This window comes from Verruconis gallopava (genome assembly GCF_000836295.1).
Source record: "Verruconis gallopava strain CBS 43764 unplaced genomic scaffold supercont1.21, whole genome shotgun sequence".
In the NCBI taxonomy this organism is placed as follows: domain Eukaryota; kingdom Fungi; phylum Ascomycota; class Dothideomycetes; order Venturiales; family Sympoventuriaceae; genus Verruconis; species Verruconis gallopava.
The window spans coordinates 81531-101987 of record NW_015622157.1 but is presented as its reverse complement, the minus strand read 5'-3'; the positions used below and the strand labels follow the sequence as shown (position 1 = coordinate 101987).

At 49.8% G+C, this 20457-nt stretch overlaps 7 protein-coding genes across 8 annotated transcripts; 3 read left to right on the top strand and 4 right to left on the bottom strand.

Moving 5' to 3' along the window:
* Positions 1–1856: 1856 nt before the first annotated feature.
* PV09_06207 (uncharacterized protein) lies at positions 1857–2378 on the top strand (the record flags this gene model as incomplete). Its single annotated transcript, XM_016359808.1, has 1 exon — positions 1857–2378. The coding sequence occupies one exon, from the start codon at positions 1857–1859 to the stop codon at positions 2376–2378; it is 522 nt and encodes a 173-aa protein (XP_016212256.1).
* A 612-nt stretch (positions 2379–2990) lies between these two features.
* Positions 2991–4434, top strand: PV09_06206 (uncharacterized protein). Its single transcript, XM_016359807.1, has 3 exons — positions 2991–3858; positions 3910–4210; positions 4259–4434. The coding sequence occupies exons 1-3, from the start codon at positions 3418–3420 to the stop codon at positions 4387–4389; spliced, it is 873 nt and encodes a 290-aa protein (XP_016212255.1). The 5' UTR covers positions 2991–3417; the 3' UTR covers positions 4390–4434.
* Positions 4435–5764: 1330 nt separating this feature from the next.
* On the top strand, positions 5765–7482 carry PV09_06205 (uncharacterized protein). The gene is made up of 2 exons (XM_016359806.1): positions 5765–6003; positions 6063–7482. The coding sequence occupies exons 1-2, from the start codon at positions 5892–5894 to the stop codon at positions 6998–7000; spliced, it is 1050 nt and encodes a 349-aa protein (XP_016212254.1). The 5' UTR covers positions 5765–5891; the 3' UTR covers positions 7001–7482.
* A 328-nt stretch (positions 7483–7810) lies between these two features.
* On the bottom strand, positions 7811–10356 carry PV09_06204. Of its 2 annotated transcripts, XM_016359804.1 has the most exons (5): positions 10057–10356; positions 9183–9619; positions 9039–9122; positions 8250–8986; positions 7811–8173 (listed from the first exon to the last, which is right to left on the bottom strand). In XM_016359804.1, the coding sequence occupies exons 1-5, from the start codon at positions 10058–10060 to the stop codon at positions 8089–8091; spliced, it is 1347 nt and encodes a 448-aa protein (XP_016212252.1). In that variant the 5' UTR covers positions 10061–10356; the 3' UTR covers positions 7811–8088. The 2 variants fall into 2 exon arrangements, with proteins under 2 accessions (XP_016212252.1, XP_016212253.1); XM_016359805.1 differs by having other exon boundaries at positions 9183–10356.
* A 1061-nt stretch (positions 10357–11417) lies between these two features.
* On the bottom strand, positions 11418–16321 carry PV09_06203 (uncharacterized protein; the record flags this gene model as incomplete). The annotated part of the gene is made up of 10 exons (XM_016359803.1): positions 11418–12952; positions 13003–13100; positions 13147–13301; positions 13360–13938; positions 13986–14306; positions 14356–14383; positions 14431–14776; positions 14833–15014; positions 15065–16016; positions 16069–16321. 10 exons carry the CDS (start codon positions 16319–16321, stop codon positions 11418–11420), a joined length of 4449 nt encoding a protein of 1482 aa, XP_016212251.1.
* Positions 16322–16841: 520 nt separating this feature from the next.
* On the bottom strand, positions 16842–18146 carry PV09_06202 (uncharacterized protein; the record flags this gene model as incomplete). Its single annotated transcript, XM_016359802.1, has 4 exons — positions 16842–17012; positions 17067–17933; positions 17989–18018; positions 18081–18146. 4 exons carry the CDS (start codon positions 18144–18146, stop codon positions 16842–16844), a joined length of 1134 nt encoding a protein of 377 aa, XP_016212250.1.
* Positions 18147–19659: 1513 nt separating this feature from the next.
* PV09_06201 (uncharacterized protein) lies at positions 19660–20085 on the bottom strand (the record flags this gene model as incomplete). Its single annotated transcript, XM_016359801.1, has 1 exon — positions 19660–20085. The coding sequence occupies one exon, from the start codon at positions 20083–20085 to the stop codon at positions 19660–19662; it is 426 nt and encodes a 141-aa protein (XP_016212249.1).
* Positions 20086–20457: the final 372 nt, after the last annotated feature.

Sequence of the window (20457 nt, the reverse complement as noted above, 5' to 3'; positions counted from 1 at the left end):
TAACAGGTCAGCTTCTCCCGATGCGAGAAGATGTATGTCTGTGCCAAATGGGGTCAACATGTTCCGCACGATGGTGTTTTGATGCGAGCTGTGCTGGGTTGTCCTGGGCACTTGATAGGTGCCCACGCCGGACAAGTTTCCGGGAGCTGCATGTACGATCTATGCTGAAGGGGCTGCGAGATCCGGTACAAAGGGATTAAGTGCACTCCCAGTCATTGCGGTTGCATTTCCGATGGTGGCATGCTAAAAACAATTAGTTTCATAGATGAAGGAGTCCGAGAACAGTAACTACATTCTGAATTGGGATGAATGGGGTTGAAGCCTTCAGGTGATCTGGCGTTTTGGCGCGTTTCTTCAGCAAAGCCACCAAACACAGAACGAAACGGCAAAAAGCAAGCAAGTCGCGACGCGAAGACAAAGATCGATGATGCATGCTCCGACGCCGAACGAAGAGCTAGAAAGTATTGAATAATATTGCCGAATAGATCTAGCGTCTCTGCAACGTACAGATATCTATTTCCAGACGGCTCGGAGCAATGAGTGCAAATGAAAGTCCTGGCTCTAAAGGTGTGGATTAATAAACTATCGTTCTGTGGCTGGGCGTCGCCTCGCTTTTCAAAAGAGCAGCTCGTGGAAAGCCAAAACTTCCTGCTCCAAATTGGAGCCTTCCCATAACGGCGGTCCAGTAGTTGTCAATGGTTTTGAATAATTCTTACTGATAAGCCAACTTGCGCGACGAGTGTTTGCCCGGACGATTCAGAGCATCATTTGGCAGGACACAATATATGTATCGTTCTGTTTCACGACTCCTCAGACCAGATGCAAGAACTTAAACAGACTTGAACCTCTTTAAGTAAAGCAGCCCGACCTAAGCTAAGCGAGCTTCAAATTGCTATAATGGTTATATTCCCTCGTTGGAGAAAGTAGCACACGAAATACAATATTACTTGAGACTGATATTGACAGCGCGAAGGCCAGGTGTTGAAGCACGTCAACGGACCAACAAATGCCTCAGTATGGCTACAGAAGTCCTTGGAGAAAGGACTGGCCGCAGGGGAATGAATGAAGTCAGGATGAAGCTGTGCTGCTGCACGCTCAGGTTTCATCTGTGATACTTCTCCCTATGCTGTTATATTAATGTGCACAAATTGCATGTGTCGCCGGAAGTCGTACTTGGGGCGAAACAAGAACACTAAAAGAGCTCGACATGCCAAGTACTATCACGCAAGACGTCTAGACGAGTCATGATGTTACCATAGAGCACCTGTTTTTGGAGTCAAGTGTCGTCTATATCGTACGCACCAGGAGCTAGGTATCTTAGATGAATGATCCTCGACGCGGCTCACCAATTCTCATACGTGAAAAAGGAGTTGAATGTCCTCATACAATAGCGGCAGAGAACGTAGGGTTTCATTCAAATTGAGAATACTCTTGGAGAGCATTCCTGGGAGTTGAAGGATAAGATGTCTCCCGAAAGTAATGTAGAACTTGAACTCTACGAGGTATTCGCCTAAACGAAACTGGTAGCTAAATCGTGGCCAAACAATTTCAGGTCTGATTCAAACCAATGCATACATAGACCGTGGAATAGATGTCCCCGAGCAATGTTCATTTCACGTAAACCATATCTCCCTTGGAACTTAGCAGAAGAGAGTCGCGATGCTTTCCATACGCCTTTTTAAGTGATTGAATAAAAAGCCTTTCAAACATCTTCTCCTCGGCATGTACGATTATGTGAGAGATATCTAAACGGGTTTACATCAAACAAAGGGCTAGATCCGGGAGTCGTAGTCAAAGTCCCCTAACCCCGAGCTCGACTTCCATTTGAACTTGTTAGGTTCCATGTGTGCTTCGATATGCTTATGCACTCATTCAACCCGTCTTCAGATTTCATTCTTGCTCAGCCGACGCGCATGAGTATCGACATGGCCATCCAAGCGGAAACAGCAAGAAGATACATCGAGGCTTTTCACGCGCTCGATGGTGCTGAATTTACAAAGCTGAAAACACCGGAATGTGAACATGTCTTCGCCCCAAAATCTCTTAACATGACGGTTTCCAAAAATAATGCGCGATTTGAGGCTCACATGGAACATCTTCGAACGATTTTGAAGGCGTTCCCAGTATACGTCAAGAAGCTGTGGGAGGACAAGACGCATGTCACGATCTGGGCTACCAGCGAAACCGTATTCCAAGAGGAAGCAAAGGATGAAGGCGCCCCTCAGAGCAGTTGCAGTTTCGGGGGTGAGTACATGTTCGTCCTCGAGATGAACGAAGATGGAGACAAGATCAAGAGAGTGGTGGAGTTCCTTGACAGTAACGCAACTGAGGACATTGATGAAGCGAGCACGACGAAATCTTGGGAACAAAAAATATGAGACGCTGAAAGCAGCTGGTAGGAAGACCGTATGGCTTCTACAGGAGACAGGTCCAAGAGGGTGCCTTTGAGCAAAGGGCCTTATCTTGCAAAGTCGACCTTGGTCCGGAGTCCAAAGAAACCTGGTGTAACTCGAGCTTCGCTGAGCAAGCTAATCCAGAATAGGCAGTTCGTCCACCCCCACGCAGACGTGATTCGCACGACGATCGTTCCTGTTGCAACCGCCTCGCGTAACGCTCGCTTGACGTCAAGACGCTTCCAAGAAACGTGTTTTTGACGATCTCCCTGCACGATGTTGGCTCCAACGTTTCACGAAGAACGTCAGCCTTTTTGTTTTTTTTCACTTCACGCTTTCCTCGATCCGATTCTTCGTCGTCTTGGACAAATGAAGCGGGCGAAGAGACAAGCATGTTTCTGCCAACCTAATGCGTGGCCCAATCCGAACGTCATGGTGAAAGAAGTTTCCAGGATATTTGCTTGGACTCGTAAAAGGACCGAGTACTCCGTATTTCGGGAGCTATGGCATCGCGCACCGTCAGGATTCTGCTGTTTCGTTCGTCATCACCCGATGAGTGTGAATAAATGAGCGCAGTTGATTCAACGTAGCAAACTGATTTGAATCTTTGCCAAGAAACATATATAACTACACTCTAAGCCAGTCTATCTATCAGGGTTCTATATCTGTTTCTTTTCATTGTCTATATCATTTTGTGTCCTTTTGCATATATAATTGGCTGCAAACCCTCCTGCTTCCACCTCTCCGCGAGCGAGACATTTTTCAACATCTTGCGAGGAACTAACAGATTTTTTTTCTTCGTTTTGATCGTCGACGTGTTTGTGGGTGTTATAGTGGCCGAAACATCATCTTCCGAACGTTCGCGGATTTGTTAGCCTGCCGCTCTTTAGTTGCGTGTGTGCTTTTATTTCGGTTTTGCATTGATAGTCTAGCATCTGGTATGAGGCACACCTCAGTATAAAGAGACTCTGCGAAGATCGCAAAGGCATTGATTTCCATCTCTCAACTCGCACAACTGAGAGATATGATTGCCCTAGTTTTGGCAATTCTTTGCCAGACGATAAACGCCAGCTCCGCCATCCCCGCGCTTCATGCAAAACGGAACATCACGGTCTTGGGAGGCGTAGAACACCGAAGTGTAGCTCTCAGGGTACTCCCTCTTGGCGACAGCATCACCAATGGTGTAGGTAGCTCGGACGGAAACGGTTATCGTCACGTCTTTGTGGAATTGGCCGAAGCAGGAGGGCCAGTCACGATGATTGGGTCCCACAATGGGACAGGAGTCATGCCGGAAAATGAAGAAGAAGGTTGGAATGGCTTTACCATCGATCAGATCTCTCAAAAGGCAACGAATGCACTCAAGGCAAAACCAAACCTTGTGCTCCTGCTCGCTGGAACGAACAACATGAACAACGCATCCCAAGCCGCGACCGCTCCAGCCGAAATGAGCAATTTACTAGGCAAGGTGCGCGTATGAGAGATGTTGGTTCTGAAAGCTACTAACGGACGAACGAAGGTTATTGCTGGAAGTCCTAGAGCAGTGGTATTAGTTGGCACCATATTGCCCTCAACGCAGCCTGGGAGACAATCGCTGAATGATCAATACAACAGCGCTCTGCAGCAAATAGTAAAAGACGGCCAAAGTACCGGAAAACGCGTCCTGCTTGTGCCCACAGGCTCCGCTGTTGATCCGGACGAGCTCGTTGACGGCATTCATCCTAATGACGCGGGATATGATAAGATGGCCATTGCTTGGATCCAGGGTGTCAATACTGCTCAAGACCAAGGTTGGTTTGAAGCGCCAGAACCTGGTGATGGTATGTTCGCTTGATAACATGATGTTCTTCGTGCTGATATCCTTCGAGGCTACGTTGAGCCGTCAAGCAGGGCCAGCAGATTAGACACTAACGGCGTATTATGGTGGCATTGCAGTTTGGTCCTTGTGACGCTCATTGCCAAAGACATGTACGACAATACACTACGGTCGAATGGGTAGTTCGGACATATATTAGGATGCTCAACATCCTAAGCTCAAGCTGCCGATTTGCAGAATCAAATTCTCAAGTCATCAAAGCGAGTGGGAAGGCGGCTGATACTGCTGCTTGCTTCAACATATCAGTGATTTGCGTCGAAAAGTCGTTTAGCTGGAGCGTTTGGACCCCAAAAAATGGGTACTTGACTTGCAGCTGGTGGTCCACAGCGTCGACGTTAGCTGCTCGGTGAAATTATACCCGAGTCAGGAAATTGATAGCCTAAGCTCAAATTTCCACGACTTAGTTGCATTTTTGCCGTTGGTCATCGGTAGAGCGATCACTCTGTAAATGCAACTGATATCCAAAGCAAAGCCGTCAAAGCTGGTTAATAGTCTGGGCGCAAAACGTCCACGCATCGACAGTTGTTCATGTCGGCGCAAAGTACGAATTCTAGCGCCTTGAGGCTAGCATCTTCGATAGGACTAAGCGTAGCTTTTGGATCCGAGCAGGTCAATGTTCGAGACTTGTAGAAGGCTAAGCCCGTATCGCGTTGGAATTTCGACGAATGGATCTCACAGTTTAGAGAGTCAAGATGCTACAAATTGACCTGATCTCGCCCTGCGGAACTTAAATTTTTTAAGTTAGTGTCGGCAGTCTTGCCTGAATTTGGCATAGCTTTTCTGCTGTACCACAGCTCGAGGGAACAGAGTACATCCTTCGAAGTCGTCGACTCCTTCGCAAGAGCTTTGCCTATCGGGCCGAAATTGCCCTTTTCTTTGGTTCACGACAAAACATTTTTCATAGCTCCTGGTCAAATGCCGGCCCCTTCGCGGTCAAGCTTAGGATACTCTTCGGGCCAAAACGAATGCCGCGGCGGGTCACCCGTTCGTTCTTGGAGCGGCCAACGCCCGCTCGCGGCATTGCGATTAATAAAACGAGGCTGCGAGGCTATAACGAAAGAACGCAAGACGTAAATTAGAAGGGCTTATCGCGCAATTCGTCGGTTACAACGGCTCTCGTGCAGCGGGAACATCCGTTTCCGGCAAGTTTCTCTCCAAGACGTGAGTGTTCTTATGACTGCTCCATGCGATCACAACACCCTACGGCTCCAGTCGCTACCTTCCACCCGCGTGTGGTACCGAACATGCATTGGAGACTATATCCACCAATGTCCACACTATTGGCTAGCAGTACGCGGATGGATCTGCAGGGGACCTTACTTTCATTACCGTTCTTTAACAGAGCGTTCGCCAGAACCATGTTCGGCTTCATTCGGTGGACACACCGCTCCGTTGTCGAAACCATATTTGAGAATCGCCTCTTGGTCGTCACCTGATTCTGTATTGTGGAACGGATTCGGCGCGCTCGAGGTGCTCGCTGTGGACCAGCAGCTATAATCCCGACATTTCACTCCACATGGCGAGGGTTGTAATTCCCGTGTCACGGGACTAGATTGACCATAACATGACTTTATTCCCCGATAAGATCCGCTCTGACCATAATTGTATCAAACTTCATCATCTAGATGACAGTTTTCCAGAGCCCATCCTCGTTATCTAAGAGGAAACGAGAGTCCCCGTTGCCAGTATATCAACCGTTGTATCTAAATAAAGGCCAGAGTGTTTGCGCTCAGCGTGGTAGGACCATGAACCAACCTCTTCTCGTCGTCTTCTACATATTGTTAACCTCATAAAAGTCAGTGCCAGCTCAGATCATCCAAGTGGTTTCCGATTTTCCATCTTCCCTTCCAGACTAGAGCAAGATGCGCTGTCCAACTTCATCCTTCGACTTCCTCGAGAGATTCGGTCCATGATTTACGCGAATCTATTTCACATGTTCAAATCGTATTCTAGTTCCCATGTCTGTGCTGCCAAAGCTCCTTTAGAAGGAGATGTCTATCTCTACGACACTGGCGGGTGGCGCTCTGTCAGCGATTTCCGCGGCGAAATGATCAACTCGCAGACCGTCCTCGAGCTCGATGCGGCACCGTGGACTTATCAGAACATCTCGCACTTCTTCAATCGCACTCCTGCGCGGCACGTTCGGAGTCTGCACCCTCAGATCTTCGATGAATGTGTCCATGACATCTGCATGAAAGCGGGGAAAGTCAAACTTTCAATGCAATATCGTAACCACAAGCCAGCGCACAAGTACGACAAGTTCCTCTTTGACAGTTTTGCGCGAAATGCTCGTGATCTAAATGTCACAATCGGATACCACTGTACGCTCTCAAAACAGTCGCGCAAATCGGTTTCCTCACAGGATTCCAGTCATGAACAGGACACGAGACTGGCAGCGATAAAACACCTGGAAGAGGTTCTTGAGGATGGTTGCCGGCTAGAGAACTTGACGATATATCTCAATTTCGATGTCCCTCATCCGATTGACACGCGGCCGTCCGCAACGGAGGACTGGGTGCAGGTAGAGGTTTCAAAGTTGGCGAAGTTCGGTTGTGACATCAACCTATGTATATTCCACAGATGCTGCGAGAGACAATCAATCCTAGACTGCGCATATCCCGCGCGGCAGCACGGATTCAGCTACTGCTCAACATACAAGCAAGGCGCGGGGTGGGGTCTGTGGACGAAGCATAAAATGACCTTCTACGAAGCTGCCGCTTTAGACCGCTGCTAACGCCTTCTCCACCACTCACAACTCACAAGCCCTCCAGCTGGACGAGCCAGTCTAGCTCGTGAAGAAGGTGCTTCCTTTCGTGAACCGAGCCTTCGATGCGCTTCCCGTCTTGTCACGTTATGACGGTCCACTGGCTAAAAAAGAAGTGCCTTTCCCCCCCGGCCCCGCCCCCCACAACAGAGATAGAAGCACAGAATTATCCCCCCGTCAGTGGTCGAGCAAGATCACGTCGATCCACGAGGCCATCGATTCTGTGCGTTCGGCCGGGACCACGCAGTCGTCCGGTTTGCGCGCAGAAGTCCGCACCCGCCGTCGACATCCTGACAAACCACTGCCGCAATGGGAAACAGCATCGTCGGCCGTGGGATCGGCGGCCTTGAGGCCCCAAATAGCTTTCGTTGAATAGGATCATGTCTGGTGGAGGCCATTGAGCAGCGCCATGCCGAGACGGTATGAACTTTGATGACGTTCCGCCCCCCCCCCCCCCCCCCCCCCCCCAAAAAAAAAAAAAAAAAAAAAAAAAAAAATTGAAGACTAGGCGGACCGTCGGCGACTCCGACGCATGGCAAGATTGATGCGGAATCTATCTTTGCTGCCGGGACGTTTCCTGAGTCTCTCAATCTATTTCGGGTGCTCGAGAGCCCTGCTTGCGTCACTATAGTTGCTTCTGTCGCACATTTCTTGCTGATGAACGTAATCAGGGAGGGTCAATGGCGGCAGCGCAAAGCCTATTAGCGACGGCTCACCTCTCGCTCCGCAGATGCACGCCATAACTTCATGGCTGGTATGAACAGCCCTATCCGTTGACATCTGCAGCATAACGCCAGTAGCCGTGATCATGTTGCCATTCAAAGTGCTGAGCTTGAAGAGCAGGGGATAAGGCTCGATATATGAAACATTTAAGAGTATCGAACTTCTGGGAGCAGCCATTGAGCCGCACTATATGTATACATGTATATACAGATTATAATATTCAACACAAGTGTCCCGTCCCGTACAGAAAGAGAAATGGCTTTTTCAAGCAAATGGTAATACGGTGTCAAAACCCAAGCACGGGTCGTCAAGAAGGCATGGCTTTCTCGAGAGAACTAGTTGAAAAAGTTTTTAATGATTGTTCCGATATCCTTCGCATTGTCAGGGTACACATAGAATGCCAACGCGATGACAATGTACCTGTTGAGCTCGGGAGTCAGCAGAATTCTTCCACTTTCGCAGGCAAAAACAAAGCAGCGTGGTGAGAAAAACTTACATTCCCAAGCACATGGCGCCTTCGAGCCAGTTGCTCTTTCCATCCTGGATCAAATAGTTGACAACCAGGACGCTGAGGAAGAACATGACCGTCTCGAAGCCCTGGAAGAGCAGCGTCATAGGTTGGTGAATGATCCATCCTAAGATAACGAGGAAGGGAGTGACAAAGATGGCAATTTGAAGGGAACTGCCGATGGCAACGCCAATCGCAAGGTCCATCTTGCCCTTGTACGCGACAACGCACGCAGTTACGTGCTCGGCTGCATTGCCAACGATTGGGATCAGAATCAAACCAATGAACGTCTTCGAGATGTGCGAGGTCTCAACAATGCTGTCAATGCTGTCGACAAGGTACTCTGCGCACACCGCCACCATGACAGTCACTACGAGAAGTGCAACACCTGCAGCCCAGGGTGAAAGAATATGCTCCTCTTCCTCTTCTGACTCTTGCTGAGACTCCTCATCGAAGAGGTAGTGATGTGTCTTTAACTGGAAGAACAAGTATGAGATGTAGAGGACGAGAAGCAGGAGCGAGGTTCCTCGGGAAAGGAACATGATTCGGCTGTCGTCTTTCTCGATGGCATGGTCTGAGCTGGAGAGGGTAGCCCAAAGCGTTGCGGGAATGATCAGCGAAGCTGATGCGACTGCCATGAGGGAGGACATCGCGGAGGCGATGGTTGCGTTAAATTCTTGTTCGCCGCCACGGAAACCACCTGCCATGAAACAGCATCCCAAAACCTAGGTTCGAATAAGTATAGAGATAAAAAAAGGGTGGAGATGTTAGGCTTACCAAGAGGATGTTGGACAGTATGCTACCAAGCATACTAGCCTGTACAATACGAATCTGACCCTGCCTCAGTGCAACTATGCTGACCTGCAGGCGAAAACAGCTGTCAGAACCGTATCAATCGATGCTGTGATTGAGATAACCTACGATAAGCTCCACTGCATTGCCAAATGTCGCATTCATGAGGCCGCCGATGGTTTCTCCGAGCTTTACAGCTAACTCTTCGGTCGCAAAGCTCAGTAGCGATGCAAGTGGCACTATAGCCAGGAAATTGAGGACGAACACTGCTGTTGGGTTCCAGTTCAGTGCACCGGCTACAATACCGAGGGGTACGAATACAAGCAGAACATTGACGTAGTTGCTCACAAGCGTGAGCCAGGTGAGATGCGCAACGTGCTTTGGGTACTTCACCCATGGACTGCTGTTGTCGCTCTCCCAGCGTGCCGTGTGGTGACTGGTTCGGGTCGTCTGAGGAGCCAGGTCTCCCAGCAGCGGCGTAGACTCTCCATTCTGTCCTTGCGGCATGTTATGCTGATTGCCGGACTTGCGGCGTCCTTCTCGCTGAAACAAGGTTCGGAAGTTCGCTATTGTTCATTTGCGCCCAAGGTAGGCACGAGAAATCAGTCTCCTATTTATGTAGCGGCAGAGTACGGAATGATGTGATGCAGGATGAAGTGAGTAAGAACTTTTACACAGATTGGCATTAGGGGAGTCTGCTGGAAGATCTCAGACGGAAGCTAATCGCTGGTAGTAAGTGGGCTGTGCCAATTTGCCATCTGGCGTAATGGTTGCGCGCTGAAGGGAAAACGGGCAGTAGCCAACGTTTACAATGCTGTTGTGTTCCGCGCCGCAATCAGAAGCCTTGGGCGAGCTCGTTGATGGTCCGCCGAGTTCCGCCAAGGACCGGCTTGGCTGTTTTGAAAGAGGGAAGAGGGACGAGCGAAGGACGACAAGACTGCGTGATGACTACGCAGGGCGAGGGGGAGTTGAGAGTTGGGGGAGATTCTTTGGCGCGGCTTACCCATGGGAATCGACGTCTTTTTCACTGCCGTCTATCTTCCGTTCGATATGGCGATGGATGTCCAAGTTACCCCAAACAGTCGCCGACACCAGCCCGCAAAACAAGCGCGAAACCCAGGAGGCGCTTGCAATTGGCTTATCGCAATCTGATCCCAGGATAAGATGAGGGGCTATGGCTCGCGTAGCCCAAGGTCGAGTTGAGGGGAAAGGGGGCGGTGTTGAGGAATTGTCAGTCTTCGAGTCGGTTCTCGCTCGACGTTCAACCCAGGCAGACGGGGAGTGTTTGGAACCTGGCGACAACAGTACAAGTGAAGGATGATGACGCTGGCTGATCGTGCTGCCGACGGGCTCCACCAATGATGCTGTGGCACCAGCGAGCTAGCACGACGCAGCCGGGCGTAGGTGACCGTGTTGGAAGCTGCGCACATCGAGCTCTCAGCCACGCACTAGCCTGTTTGTGGCTTGGTCCGCTTCTTGGCAGAACCTCAGTCTGGTTCGAGACTCACCACCAAGACTTTCTCGACCAGCATGTCAGCAGTCCATCTCAAGCGGATCCCGGCTTTGCGCTGCCGATCAATTCTCGCCTTCTTGGCCTTCGACATCCAGCAGAGATTCGCAGTAGCCAGCGAGCCAGGTTGCTGATCCGACCTGTTCCTACATGCAAGACGCCGTGCTGTCGGCCAGTGATGGAAGCCCTCGGACGGAAGCCCTCGGATGGAAGCCCTCGCCTGCTTGTTGTCTTGATTGGCATGCGAACTGCGTATCCGCCTCCCTCCAAACTGGGAACTTAAGCATCGCTACCTTTAGTTTTGACTTGCGCCTGCCTACATATTCTGTAGGCTTATATATCTGGCCGCGCACAGCCACGATTGACTCGAGGTCGAGCCTTCCTCCCATGCAAGACGAGGCATATCTAAGAGAGCAAGTTACGAAATAGTAATGATCAAACATCGCCAGAAAAGTTCGCGCTCCCTACTGTCAATGCTACTTGTCATTACTCTCCTGATCGCCATATTTTCGCTAAGTCCAGCCTGTCACTACATATGAACGAAATCTGGTTGTAATGGAAAAGCAAAAATAAAGTATTAAAAAAAAATGGCCTCATGACAGGTTCATTGTAACTTGTCGTAGAAACCACTACAAAGAAGGACCGTTTCGAGAGATACGACGTGCTATTTTGTCTAACCTTTGGTGACGCGAAGGAGCCCTTGACTACATATCTCCCGGATAATTTCGCTAACATTCTCTTTGGCGATATCACAAGGGCAAACGTGTTGCCCTATCCGGGCTTCTCACCATGGCCAAAAACTGGCTACATCTCGGGTATTGTTGTAGGTCCCTTTCCACGAAGGTCTGAGCCGCTCAAACAAAATCCACGAACGGGCCATACATTTGTAGGATCGTGGGATCGATATCACCTGATGTACTGTCTGATTGTTCGGCCAGTGGCTCAGGATTTTCTGATGCTCTCTGTGTACTTGTACGCTCAACCTCCGAGACATGCCGCCGTTTCGCCAACGATTGATCATAATCACTAGCATCGTGGTCTCCTGCAACTCGTCGCTTGCGGCTCCAGGCAGAACTAACCCCAATGGTAGGCATTGGCACGTTCCTCCCTGATTCGACTATTTTTCGAGCACGCTGGGCAGGCTCGCTCAATTGTACGTCTGCAATGAATGCTTTGTTGAGCGCACTTAATTCTTGACCTTTTTCCCAATGCGAGCTTGTAAAATTTGCCCATTCGAGTGGCAGACCGACGTATACGTTAGGGGCTTCTACCAACTCTGTAATCTTGTACTTATCGTCAATATCTTTCCCAGCGGGATTATCGACGAGCCGCTGTCGCATGGCTTCGGCGTCGGCCACTTCTGCGAAAGTCCGCTCGATTATGCTGTCGCTGTTATCATTAAACGGCTTTAATGTCTGACGTGCTACGGGGCCACCGGTCAATTCTTCAACGAGAGCGATGTCTTCATCATAGCGAGTGCGAGGCTGGGATAGCTCTTTTGATGGTACAGGATCCGAAGAGGTAATCTCGTTGCCATTCGGATTCTGCTTTGTCTCTTCAACGTATTGGAAAACGACCGGTTGGAAGGGGACAGAGCCTCTAATGGAACCAGGCGAGTCAAGCTGTTTTTTGAACTGAGAAAGTGAAAATTCGTCTCCGCGCTGAGTGTAACTGGGATAAACATCAAGGCCATTTGATTCACCAGCCTCTGGGGACGTTAACCAAGATTTGCTAGATTCTCTTCGAAAATTTAAAGGCTCAACCGCATGATCCGCCGAGGGACGAACGACAGGCTTTCGAGGAGGCCTCAGATCGAGTGTAGTTTGCCCCTTTTGCATTTGTAATTTTGCATGCAAGGCTGAAGTGGCAACGCCACCATCCTCAGTGCTCAAAGACGCGATTTTAGGTGCCTTTGGTGGCTTGTCTAGACCGTGATTGCAACAGAAGTGCTTGCATCCTTGCTTGTCTTTACAGCGGTGGTTGCATTCCCATTTTCCATTTCGGAGCTGGATGGGTTTCCACTCTTGCTTTTGAGCTTGGGGATCAGCCTTATTTTCCCGGACAAGTGAGTTAGTATCGGTTTGGCTGTTCGCGCTAGGCTTCGCGGTTTGAGGTAGAATGAAGGAGTCGATATGCTGATACTCTGTAGCACTGGTCCCATAGAGGACGGCGATAAGATCATCTTCATCCAAGAGTTCGTCGCCAAACTCGTCTGCAATGGGTTTTGTGAAAGGCTCGGGAGCTCGTGGTGTGCTGCTGCGGCGCCTAGATGTGTTCATGACATTTTTGGAGCCCTGCGGTCGAGCCACTATGTTTGTGATAACCCTATCAGAGGGCCAGGCGACTGATGGAATCGTCGGGTTAATAGTGGCACAAGTACAAGTACCCGCTGTGAATATTAATCGCATGACCTAGTATCTCCGCATCAGCCGAGCTTACCAATTTCCTCGCACATCACATAGCAATTAATAGCTTGGGCAGGACTCGTTAAGTTAACAGCGAACTTGATTAGCTGACCTTTGCCGACTTTCTTCGCACTATTGCTTTTAGCCCTTGTCATCATCTCGAATAGGGATGACCGACCTTGCTCGCGCAAAATGAACACTTTTGCCATCGGAGGTTTCTGCTAGGAAGACAAGAAATATCGGATGATTATGAAATACGCTAGGAGGCGTTTCATTGAGGAAACCTATCTCAGCATCGATACTTACTTTAGCTCCATATCCTGCTTTTACAGTCTAATTGTGTGATCGTGGTTAGTATTGTATAACACGCGTTCAAAGTTAGAGTACCAACAGGCTTGCCGGCAACGTTGAGAGATATCCTCAGCTTTGGAAAAGCCCTAGCAGAATCCAGAACCTGGTGCCCAAAAGGTGGGTTTCGTTGCAAGATTGACTCTATACGATGAGCTTCAACCGCTTCAAGGGCTTCGATGCTTTCGATACCGGCAGCAACAAGCTTTCGTACCCCAGCGACTCCTATCTTTTCAAGCTGCTTCATCTGTAGCGGTGAATCATCCCAGCAACGAGCCCCAATACTTCGGCAAATGAATAGAGCATTGCGAAGAGAAACTGAGTCTCGATCTGCTACTTTGAAATCAATGATACAACGAATGAGTCGACGAATATGCTGAAAGACGAAATAAGTATCGCTTTGATATTGATAGCCGTTCCCTACATTTTTCTCATCTGTTGGTAAGCTTACCCCGCCTAGATGTGACTGGATTATCAAGGAGACCTTGTGAGCTGGTGAATCCAGGTTCACGGGAATTGGAAAGCGGATCTGCGGAGACTTATTCATTTCCTTGTAGCTGCTTTTTTCCGTGCCTCGAAAGCGTAAATCCTTCCACTCTGAGGCCATAGCGAGAGCGGAGAGCTATTCGACGTTAGCTAAGTTGATGGACAATATGAGGGGTTATCTACAATATCTGATAGCTTAGATCCTCTTGGAAGGTTCGAAAAGACCTTTGCAGTTTCAAAATGCACGCAATAGCGAGCCATGGCCTCGCCAAGGTCTGTCGATTCTAGCTTGTCTTCTCCCTTAACAAAACCATGTTCGCGTAGAGTATTGATATCTCTCTGACAGATATTTTCAAGTCGGGCATCGATGTCGCCGATCTCGTCACCACCGTCAAGGCGATAGCGGCCCGGATTCTTCCCAAGTCGTACGTAGAGAAAAGTGCTGCTGAGCCATCTCTTTGCTGACGCTAAACTATTCACAGTCCCCAACCCTATTTCTGCGTTCTTGCGAGCATATCAACATATCATCCGTTCATTCTATGGATTTACTTACGATGTGATCAATCAGATGTTCGTGGAGACTACAAACGATTAGCAAAGACAAAATGCCGTCTCCGTTTTTACCTACCAACTTTCTAAGACCTGTTCTCCTGATACCATTTTCTTGTAGCGCCCGACTTTCTCTTGTCTCGTCATTATTACTGCCACAGCATTTGTATCATACTGTGGCCTTCCAGCACGACCCAGCATCTGCATAATTTCAAGGTCGCTGTACTCCTTTATACCTTCACTGTTCGCGTAAGTGACCGTGTTTTTGATAATGACCATATGGCATGGCAAATTAACCCCGACTGCAAGAGTACTGGTGCAACATATCACATTGATGTTTCCATCTACAAAGCCTTGTTCGACGGCAATACGATCGCGAAATAAAAGGCCGGCATGATGCCAAGCCACTGCTGATCGAGCACATTCTGCTGAAAAGTTCAACAAGAATACTTTGATTTTGAGGTCTTACCACACGACATACGAGCAAGACCTTTGTCCTCGACAGAAGCAATCATCCGTGGAGCCGGCCAGTGTCTGTTCTTGGAGTCTTCAGAAGACCACCAGTTGGCCAGCAAACGTGCAGTGGTCTCACAAGATCTTCGTGTGAAGCAGAACACTATAATTGGTTTTTTGTGAGAGAACTTCGCGATTACTTCTTTCAGTCTGGAACATGTTAAAATGTATAGAAAATTGAATTACTCAAAAGAATGAACCTCGTATCAAGCAACTTTTCAAAGGAGAAATCGTTCCCTTCGTGGTAATAACCGTTCACATGTTTTTGCAGTTGGACTGGCCGATATTCTTCTCCAAAATGCTCTCGCCTCGCTGGTGTGTCTTGGTCTTTGAAGTTGCGGCCGAGCCATCTTGCAATATCATTCAGATTTGGAACGGTTGCTGACAAGGCAATAAAGCGAACGTCTGACTGCACGGACTTCATACGGGACACCACGGCCTCTAGCGTCGCACCACGCTCGTCATGTAACATGTGCACCTCGTCGATTAAGAAGAGTTTGATCATGTTCATAAGTTTCTGATGGTCTTTCCACTTTCTGGTGACGCTATCCCATTTCTCTGGCGTTGTTATAATAATTGATGCACTTTGGACACTTCGCATTTGAGCCGGGTCAGTATCGCCTGTCAGTTCTGCACATTCAATCTGAAGCGTCGAAAACTTTTTCTGCCAATCACGTCGTCGTTCAGAGCAGAGAGACTTTGTTGGTGCTTGATAGATAATCTTGAATTGACCAGCTGGGAAAACAGAAACTACTCGACATATTGCTAGCTCAAAAATCACCGTCTTGCCACTACCAGTAGGCGACGATAGGACGAAGTTATCATTCCCTTGGAAGACTTCTGGGAAGCACTTCGTTTGCATCGCGTTGAAATTTGGATAGGGGAATACTGATCGGAGGCGATCAGGTAACACGCGGGTTGATAGACACTCTAGCAACTTCGGAGTCGAAAACGGCTTGGTTAGCACTGTTTCCGGACTGGCTCTTAACGGTTCAGGTCCAGAGTGCGGGGCAAATTCGCAGTAAAGTTCAGCGAGAGATTGTGGTTCATCTAGGAAACCGTCGTTGGCTGAACATTCAACGGCTGGCGTAGACACTTGTGCTAACGATCGATCTTTAGCCTGGTGTATTGGCTTCTGGTACGACGATTGCTCTTTCTTCTGGTGAGTACTCACTGACAATTAGTACTTCCATATTAGACTCACTGGCATCAGAGCGGCATCCTCCGGACACATCGTAGCGGTAAGCCTGATGCCTCGCCATTTCTGATGCGTCACGTGGATGCAGTTTTCTTTGATCCGGTGGGCACCTTTTATCTTGTTCATCAATACGATCAAGGTAAGTTCGATGAACGCAGCCAAATGCAGAGCTTTGTGGATCTTCATCGTCATCTTCGGAGACCCAGGCTGATTGCTGCATCTCATCAAGCATGTCGAACAAAGTATTGTCATCGTCCATGACTGTAGGTAGACTGGTCTAAGTCCCTCAGAATTCAGTCGGTACAGAAAGATAGAAGAGGAATCGTGCGGCGATCGAATGATAAAGTGATTCAGATTATCTCAGAGTAAATTTGAATGGTATCCGGACAAGAAAGTGCCAAACTGGCAAGATTTTAGCTTCCGTTCTCATACTCAAAGCGGAAAGCGCGTCATTAAGATATGCAAGTCAAGTGCGACTGTCTAAAGAAGTGGTCGCACAGGACGTCCTTGCCGCATTGGTATTTGACCTAACCGCTCACTCCCCCCCTTCATGCGACATGAGCTATATGGTCGAAATGCCTCGGGCGATCATACCGTTTGAGCAGCAAAGCGAGACGGTATATTGATACATTAGAATAATGGCTGGATACCTTTAATACCAAGCTGCCCATTATATTATGCTTTTTCGTGCACGGTCTACAGCGCGCGCGATGGAGTCGATGTGGCTAGCCTCATATCCAAAGCGTAGGGCATTGCTAAACAGGATCTTTTCCCGAAGGTCATGTCGGTTTCTCTGGTCCGACTGCTATTCTGGTGTTGTCGTAGTAAACTCTTTCTTCGTCCCTGACGTCAAGAGGCGATGCTGGCTGCGACGCAATCGGGTTCGGTCTTCGATCCGGGCTGCTGTATAGATATGTGGCGTAAAGGACGACGACCATGCCCAGGAGGAACTGCTAGTGATTAGCTTCAGGCCCGAAAACACTATGCTAATTGCGGACACGTACATTCAGGGTGATCGAAAAGTCGAACAGCCAAACGCTTACCAAGAAGCTGATGATAATGCTTATGCTTGTTGCAAAGTTTTTAGCAATATTGTCCGCATAATTGACGACTAACGCAACAAGCAGACCGCCAACAGCCTGAAACGTTATAGCTGTCCAGACCACCCAATTGTAACCAACGAAGAAGCCGTCTCTCGAAATGGCCGCGCCGTCCTTGACAACGACGCCGATAAAGAAGGCCGGGAAGAGAGAGTAGAAGGACAACTGGACGTTGCGCACCCACAGCGTGACCTGCTTGCTGTCTTTGAGAACTTTCTCGAAGTACACGCCTGCAAGGCCAGATATAGCACAGGCAATGACTACAGCCATCAAGCCAGCGGCACGGTTCATTTCCGCGTGTCCATCCGAAAGGTCGCGCGCAACCTTCTTGCCGTCGCGCCCATCGTCAACAGGGATCTGAACGATAGCAACGCCGACCATCAGCAGAACGAGAGAGACCCACTTCTTGGTGGATAGCGTCCTGTTCAGCATCATGACGCTGAAAAGAGCCGTCGTAAGAATCTTGAGCTGGTAGGTAACCTGGAAGGTTGCGGCGTCCAGGTTGCTGACGGCGATGTACTGCAGCGAGTTCTGCAGGGTGTATAGAGCGGCGGGAATAGCAAGCTTCCAACTGTCGCTGGTGAAGACGGCAGTGTAAAGCAGTCTGAACGCTTCTGGCGAAGCCATAGCCACACCTGCCATGTCCGCCTGATCGTGGAGTGCGACACCGAGAGCAATGGCCAGTTTGAGGACTTCATTTAGGAAAACGGCGGTCGAGGTAAAGTATCGGTGGCCGTCGATGAGAGGCATGATGCGCGAGTAGTGCATGACCTTTGGCGATTGCAATTAGCGTTTACAGTCTCGTCACGGCGCAGGGCAGCCAAACCAGTATGAGCGCTGCATTTTGGATAGCGAGCTATTGATCCACTGAAGTCAGCAAAGAGGCCAGCGACATGGCCGGACATGCTTTTCTCTTACCGTCGCGAGCGACAGGTAACTTAAGGGGATCCCGCCGAGGTGCGTCCTCTGCGATGAGGCTGCCATCTTCGTAAAGGGCGCGAGCAGGACAAGGACTGGTATATGGAGACCTCACAGGAAGCCTTATTGCGGGAAGTGTGCGTAGCAAGCGAGCGTGGGCATGAACGAGAAAGAGGTTTTGTACGAAGCACCGTCGTACCAAAGTGGAGTGCGCCGTCGCGTACGGTTTCGGTTCGGCGTCGAGCTGCCTCAACCAGAAGTAGACATTGTCCAACAAACAGGAGGGATAACAAGCAGAAAGAAAATGAAAATTCAGTGCAGACCAGATCGCGCGGCTCAGAGGAAAAATAATAACTACGACGCCGGTCCCTACACGATGCTCGGTCAGACAATGCGTATTTGGACGTCTGCGTGTGCGGAATGGCGCGTGTCAAACGAAGTAATATGTGAGCGACCGAGCCCCCTTTCGTTCCACCGCCGTTGTTGGCCAAGCGCAGCCAGCAAAAAAAGGACAGCAGGCCTTGGCGAAAGGCTCCGCTAACTCCAAAAAAGAAACCAAGCGGCTTGCTGACCTTTTCCCTTTTCTCAGCCGCAAAAATAGCACGCGGCCTGCCCCGTCTTTGCATCCGTAGGGCTGAACGAATCATTCGTCTGTCCGATGCTCCGCCTTTTCTTCCTCTGATGGCAATGGCGCGCACGCCGGGGAAGGGGGAGGAAAGGAAAACCCCGGCGGCCCGCAACCCTCTTCCCTCGCGAGTTTTGCTTCCACGGGTCTATCTCCTTTCGCCGCCTCCTGAACCGTGATCTCTCGGGCGCGCCTGGAACAGGCGAACCGGGTCCAGAGGAAGGCCGGGGGTGGGGGGCGACATTGCACGTCTTCCAGCTCCTCGAAAGGCGTCTGGCCTCCCCGCGTCCCACCCGGTGCTGAACGGAGCAGCGCGCAGAGCATCAACGTCGCTCAGCCGACAGCTAAACCGCCCGATGTGCCAGGTTGAACCACCTCTGCCGTCGAGATGCCCACTCGCCAAGCGGAGAAATTAATAACTGGTTTGACCGAAGCGACACTGTCGCGCGTTTTCGCCTTCGCGTGAAGTCATGGTTACGGATAAAAATAGCTCATGTGCTTGCATGCGCTTTCTATAGCAACACAGTTTTCAAAGAAGAGCATGTGGGACTGGCCAAAGAGGGGCGAATAGTACAGTAATCAGCTGATGCACTCGTGTTCGAAGTTCGTATTCTTCTACATGCGAACCTTCTTTCTGTACAATTAAGCACGTCGCATGATAGGTTGACTGCCTCCGCTCGTCAATTCGTCAGCGCGTGATCAGCAATCAACCAAATAGCGATTGTCTGCACATATAGCAGCACATCATCGCTAGGTAAGCCGCCAAACTCGCGCCCGTATCCTGGGCATGCAAATGTAACCCACCCATCCCTCTTAAAAACTCAGTAGCTCATACAGCAATATGTTGACCTGCCTTTTCTTCTGCACCTCCAGGTGTAACTGTGAATGCATCTCGTCCCCTTTTTACTCACAAATCTTGTGACCCTGTTCCGCTGAGTAGGAAAAAGAATTACTTTATCGATATCTCGTGCTTTCCCTCTCGCCCTCGCCCCTCCCAATGTCGCCGTCATCCTCGTACTTGTAGCTGATCTTCCGAGGCTTCGTCCGTTTCTTCTCCCTCGAACTTGTTGGGCCATTCTCGTCTTCCCCACCACCGGTGTCTGCCCAGCTCCTTTTCTTTGTCAAAGTCCCTACAGCCGCATCGGAACCCTTACGTCGCGAGAGCTCCTTCTCGATTCGCGCTTGTTGAGCTTTGCGACGTTCCTCTTCATACGGGTCGACGGGTTTGTCTTCCTTTTGTGCAGCGGCAGATGTAGGTGTCGCCGACTGTGATTGTCGACGCGACGTGGTTGTAGGTTTTGCGTTTAAGCTTGTAATGTCAATTTTGATTCGAGAAGTGGCAGAACTCCGATCGCCACGCGGGCCTGTCGGTGGTTGCATCTTTTTAGTGTCGGCAGGAAGAGCATTGACTGTTGTATCAGGGGTTGGGCCGGCCTCAGCTGTTGTCGCTCCATCAGCCTTAATCCGCTCTCGCTCCTTGTCCCTTGAGCGGCCATGTACTCTAAAGCCTTGCTCCAGTTGCTTCTGCACGCTTGTACCATCGGAGCGCGAAGGTTTTGATGCGGATGTCGATGGTCGGAGGCTCTCCTTGTCCCGCTGCCCACGTTCGAGCTCCTTGTCTTTCTCCTTCTCTCTCTCCTTCTCTCTCTCCTTCTCTCTCTCCTTCTCTCTCTCCTTCTCTCTCTCCTTCTCCCTCTCCCTCTCCCTTTCCCTCTCCCTCTCCCTCTCCCTCTCCCTCTCCCTCTCCCTCTC

Bases quoted from the DNA above. Each gene is read 5' to 3' on its own strand.
- PV09_06204 (XM_016359804.1), bottom strand. The intron at 9,123-9,182 runs GTAGGTTATCTC...TTTCGCCTGCAG, and splicing joins GCAATGCAGTGGAGCTTATC to GTCAGCATAGTTGCACTGAG. The intron at 8,174-8,249 runs GTAAGTTTTTCT...CGAGCTCAACAG, and splicing joins GGCGCCATGTGCTTGGGAAT to GTACATTGTCATCGCGTTGG.
- PV09_06206 (XM_016359807.1), top strand. From the start codon at position 3,418: ATGATTGCCCTAGTTTTGGCAATTCTTTGCCAGACGATAAACGCCAGC. The intron at 3,859-3,909 runs GTGCGCGTATGA...GGACGAACGAAG, and splicing joins TGAGCAATTTACTAGGCAAG to GTTATTGCTGGAAGTCCTAG. The intron at 4,211-4,258 runs GTATGTTCGCTT...ATATCCTTCGAG, and splicing joins AGCGCCAGAACCTGGTGATG to GCTACGTTGAGCCGTCAAGC.
- PV09_06205 (XM_016359806.1), top strand. From the start codon at position 5,892: ATGACAGTTTTCCAGAGCCCATCCTCGTTATCTAAGAGGAAACGAGAG. The intron at 6,004-6,062 runs GTAGGACCATGA...ACCTCATAAAAG, and splicing joins GAGTGTTTGCGCTCAGCGTG to TCAGTGCCAGCTCAGATCAT.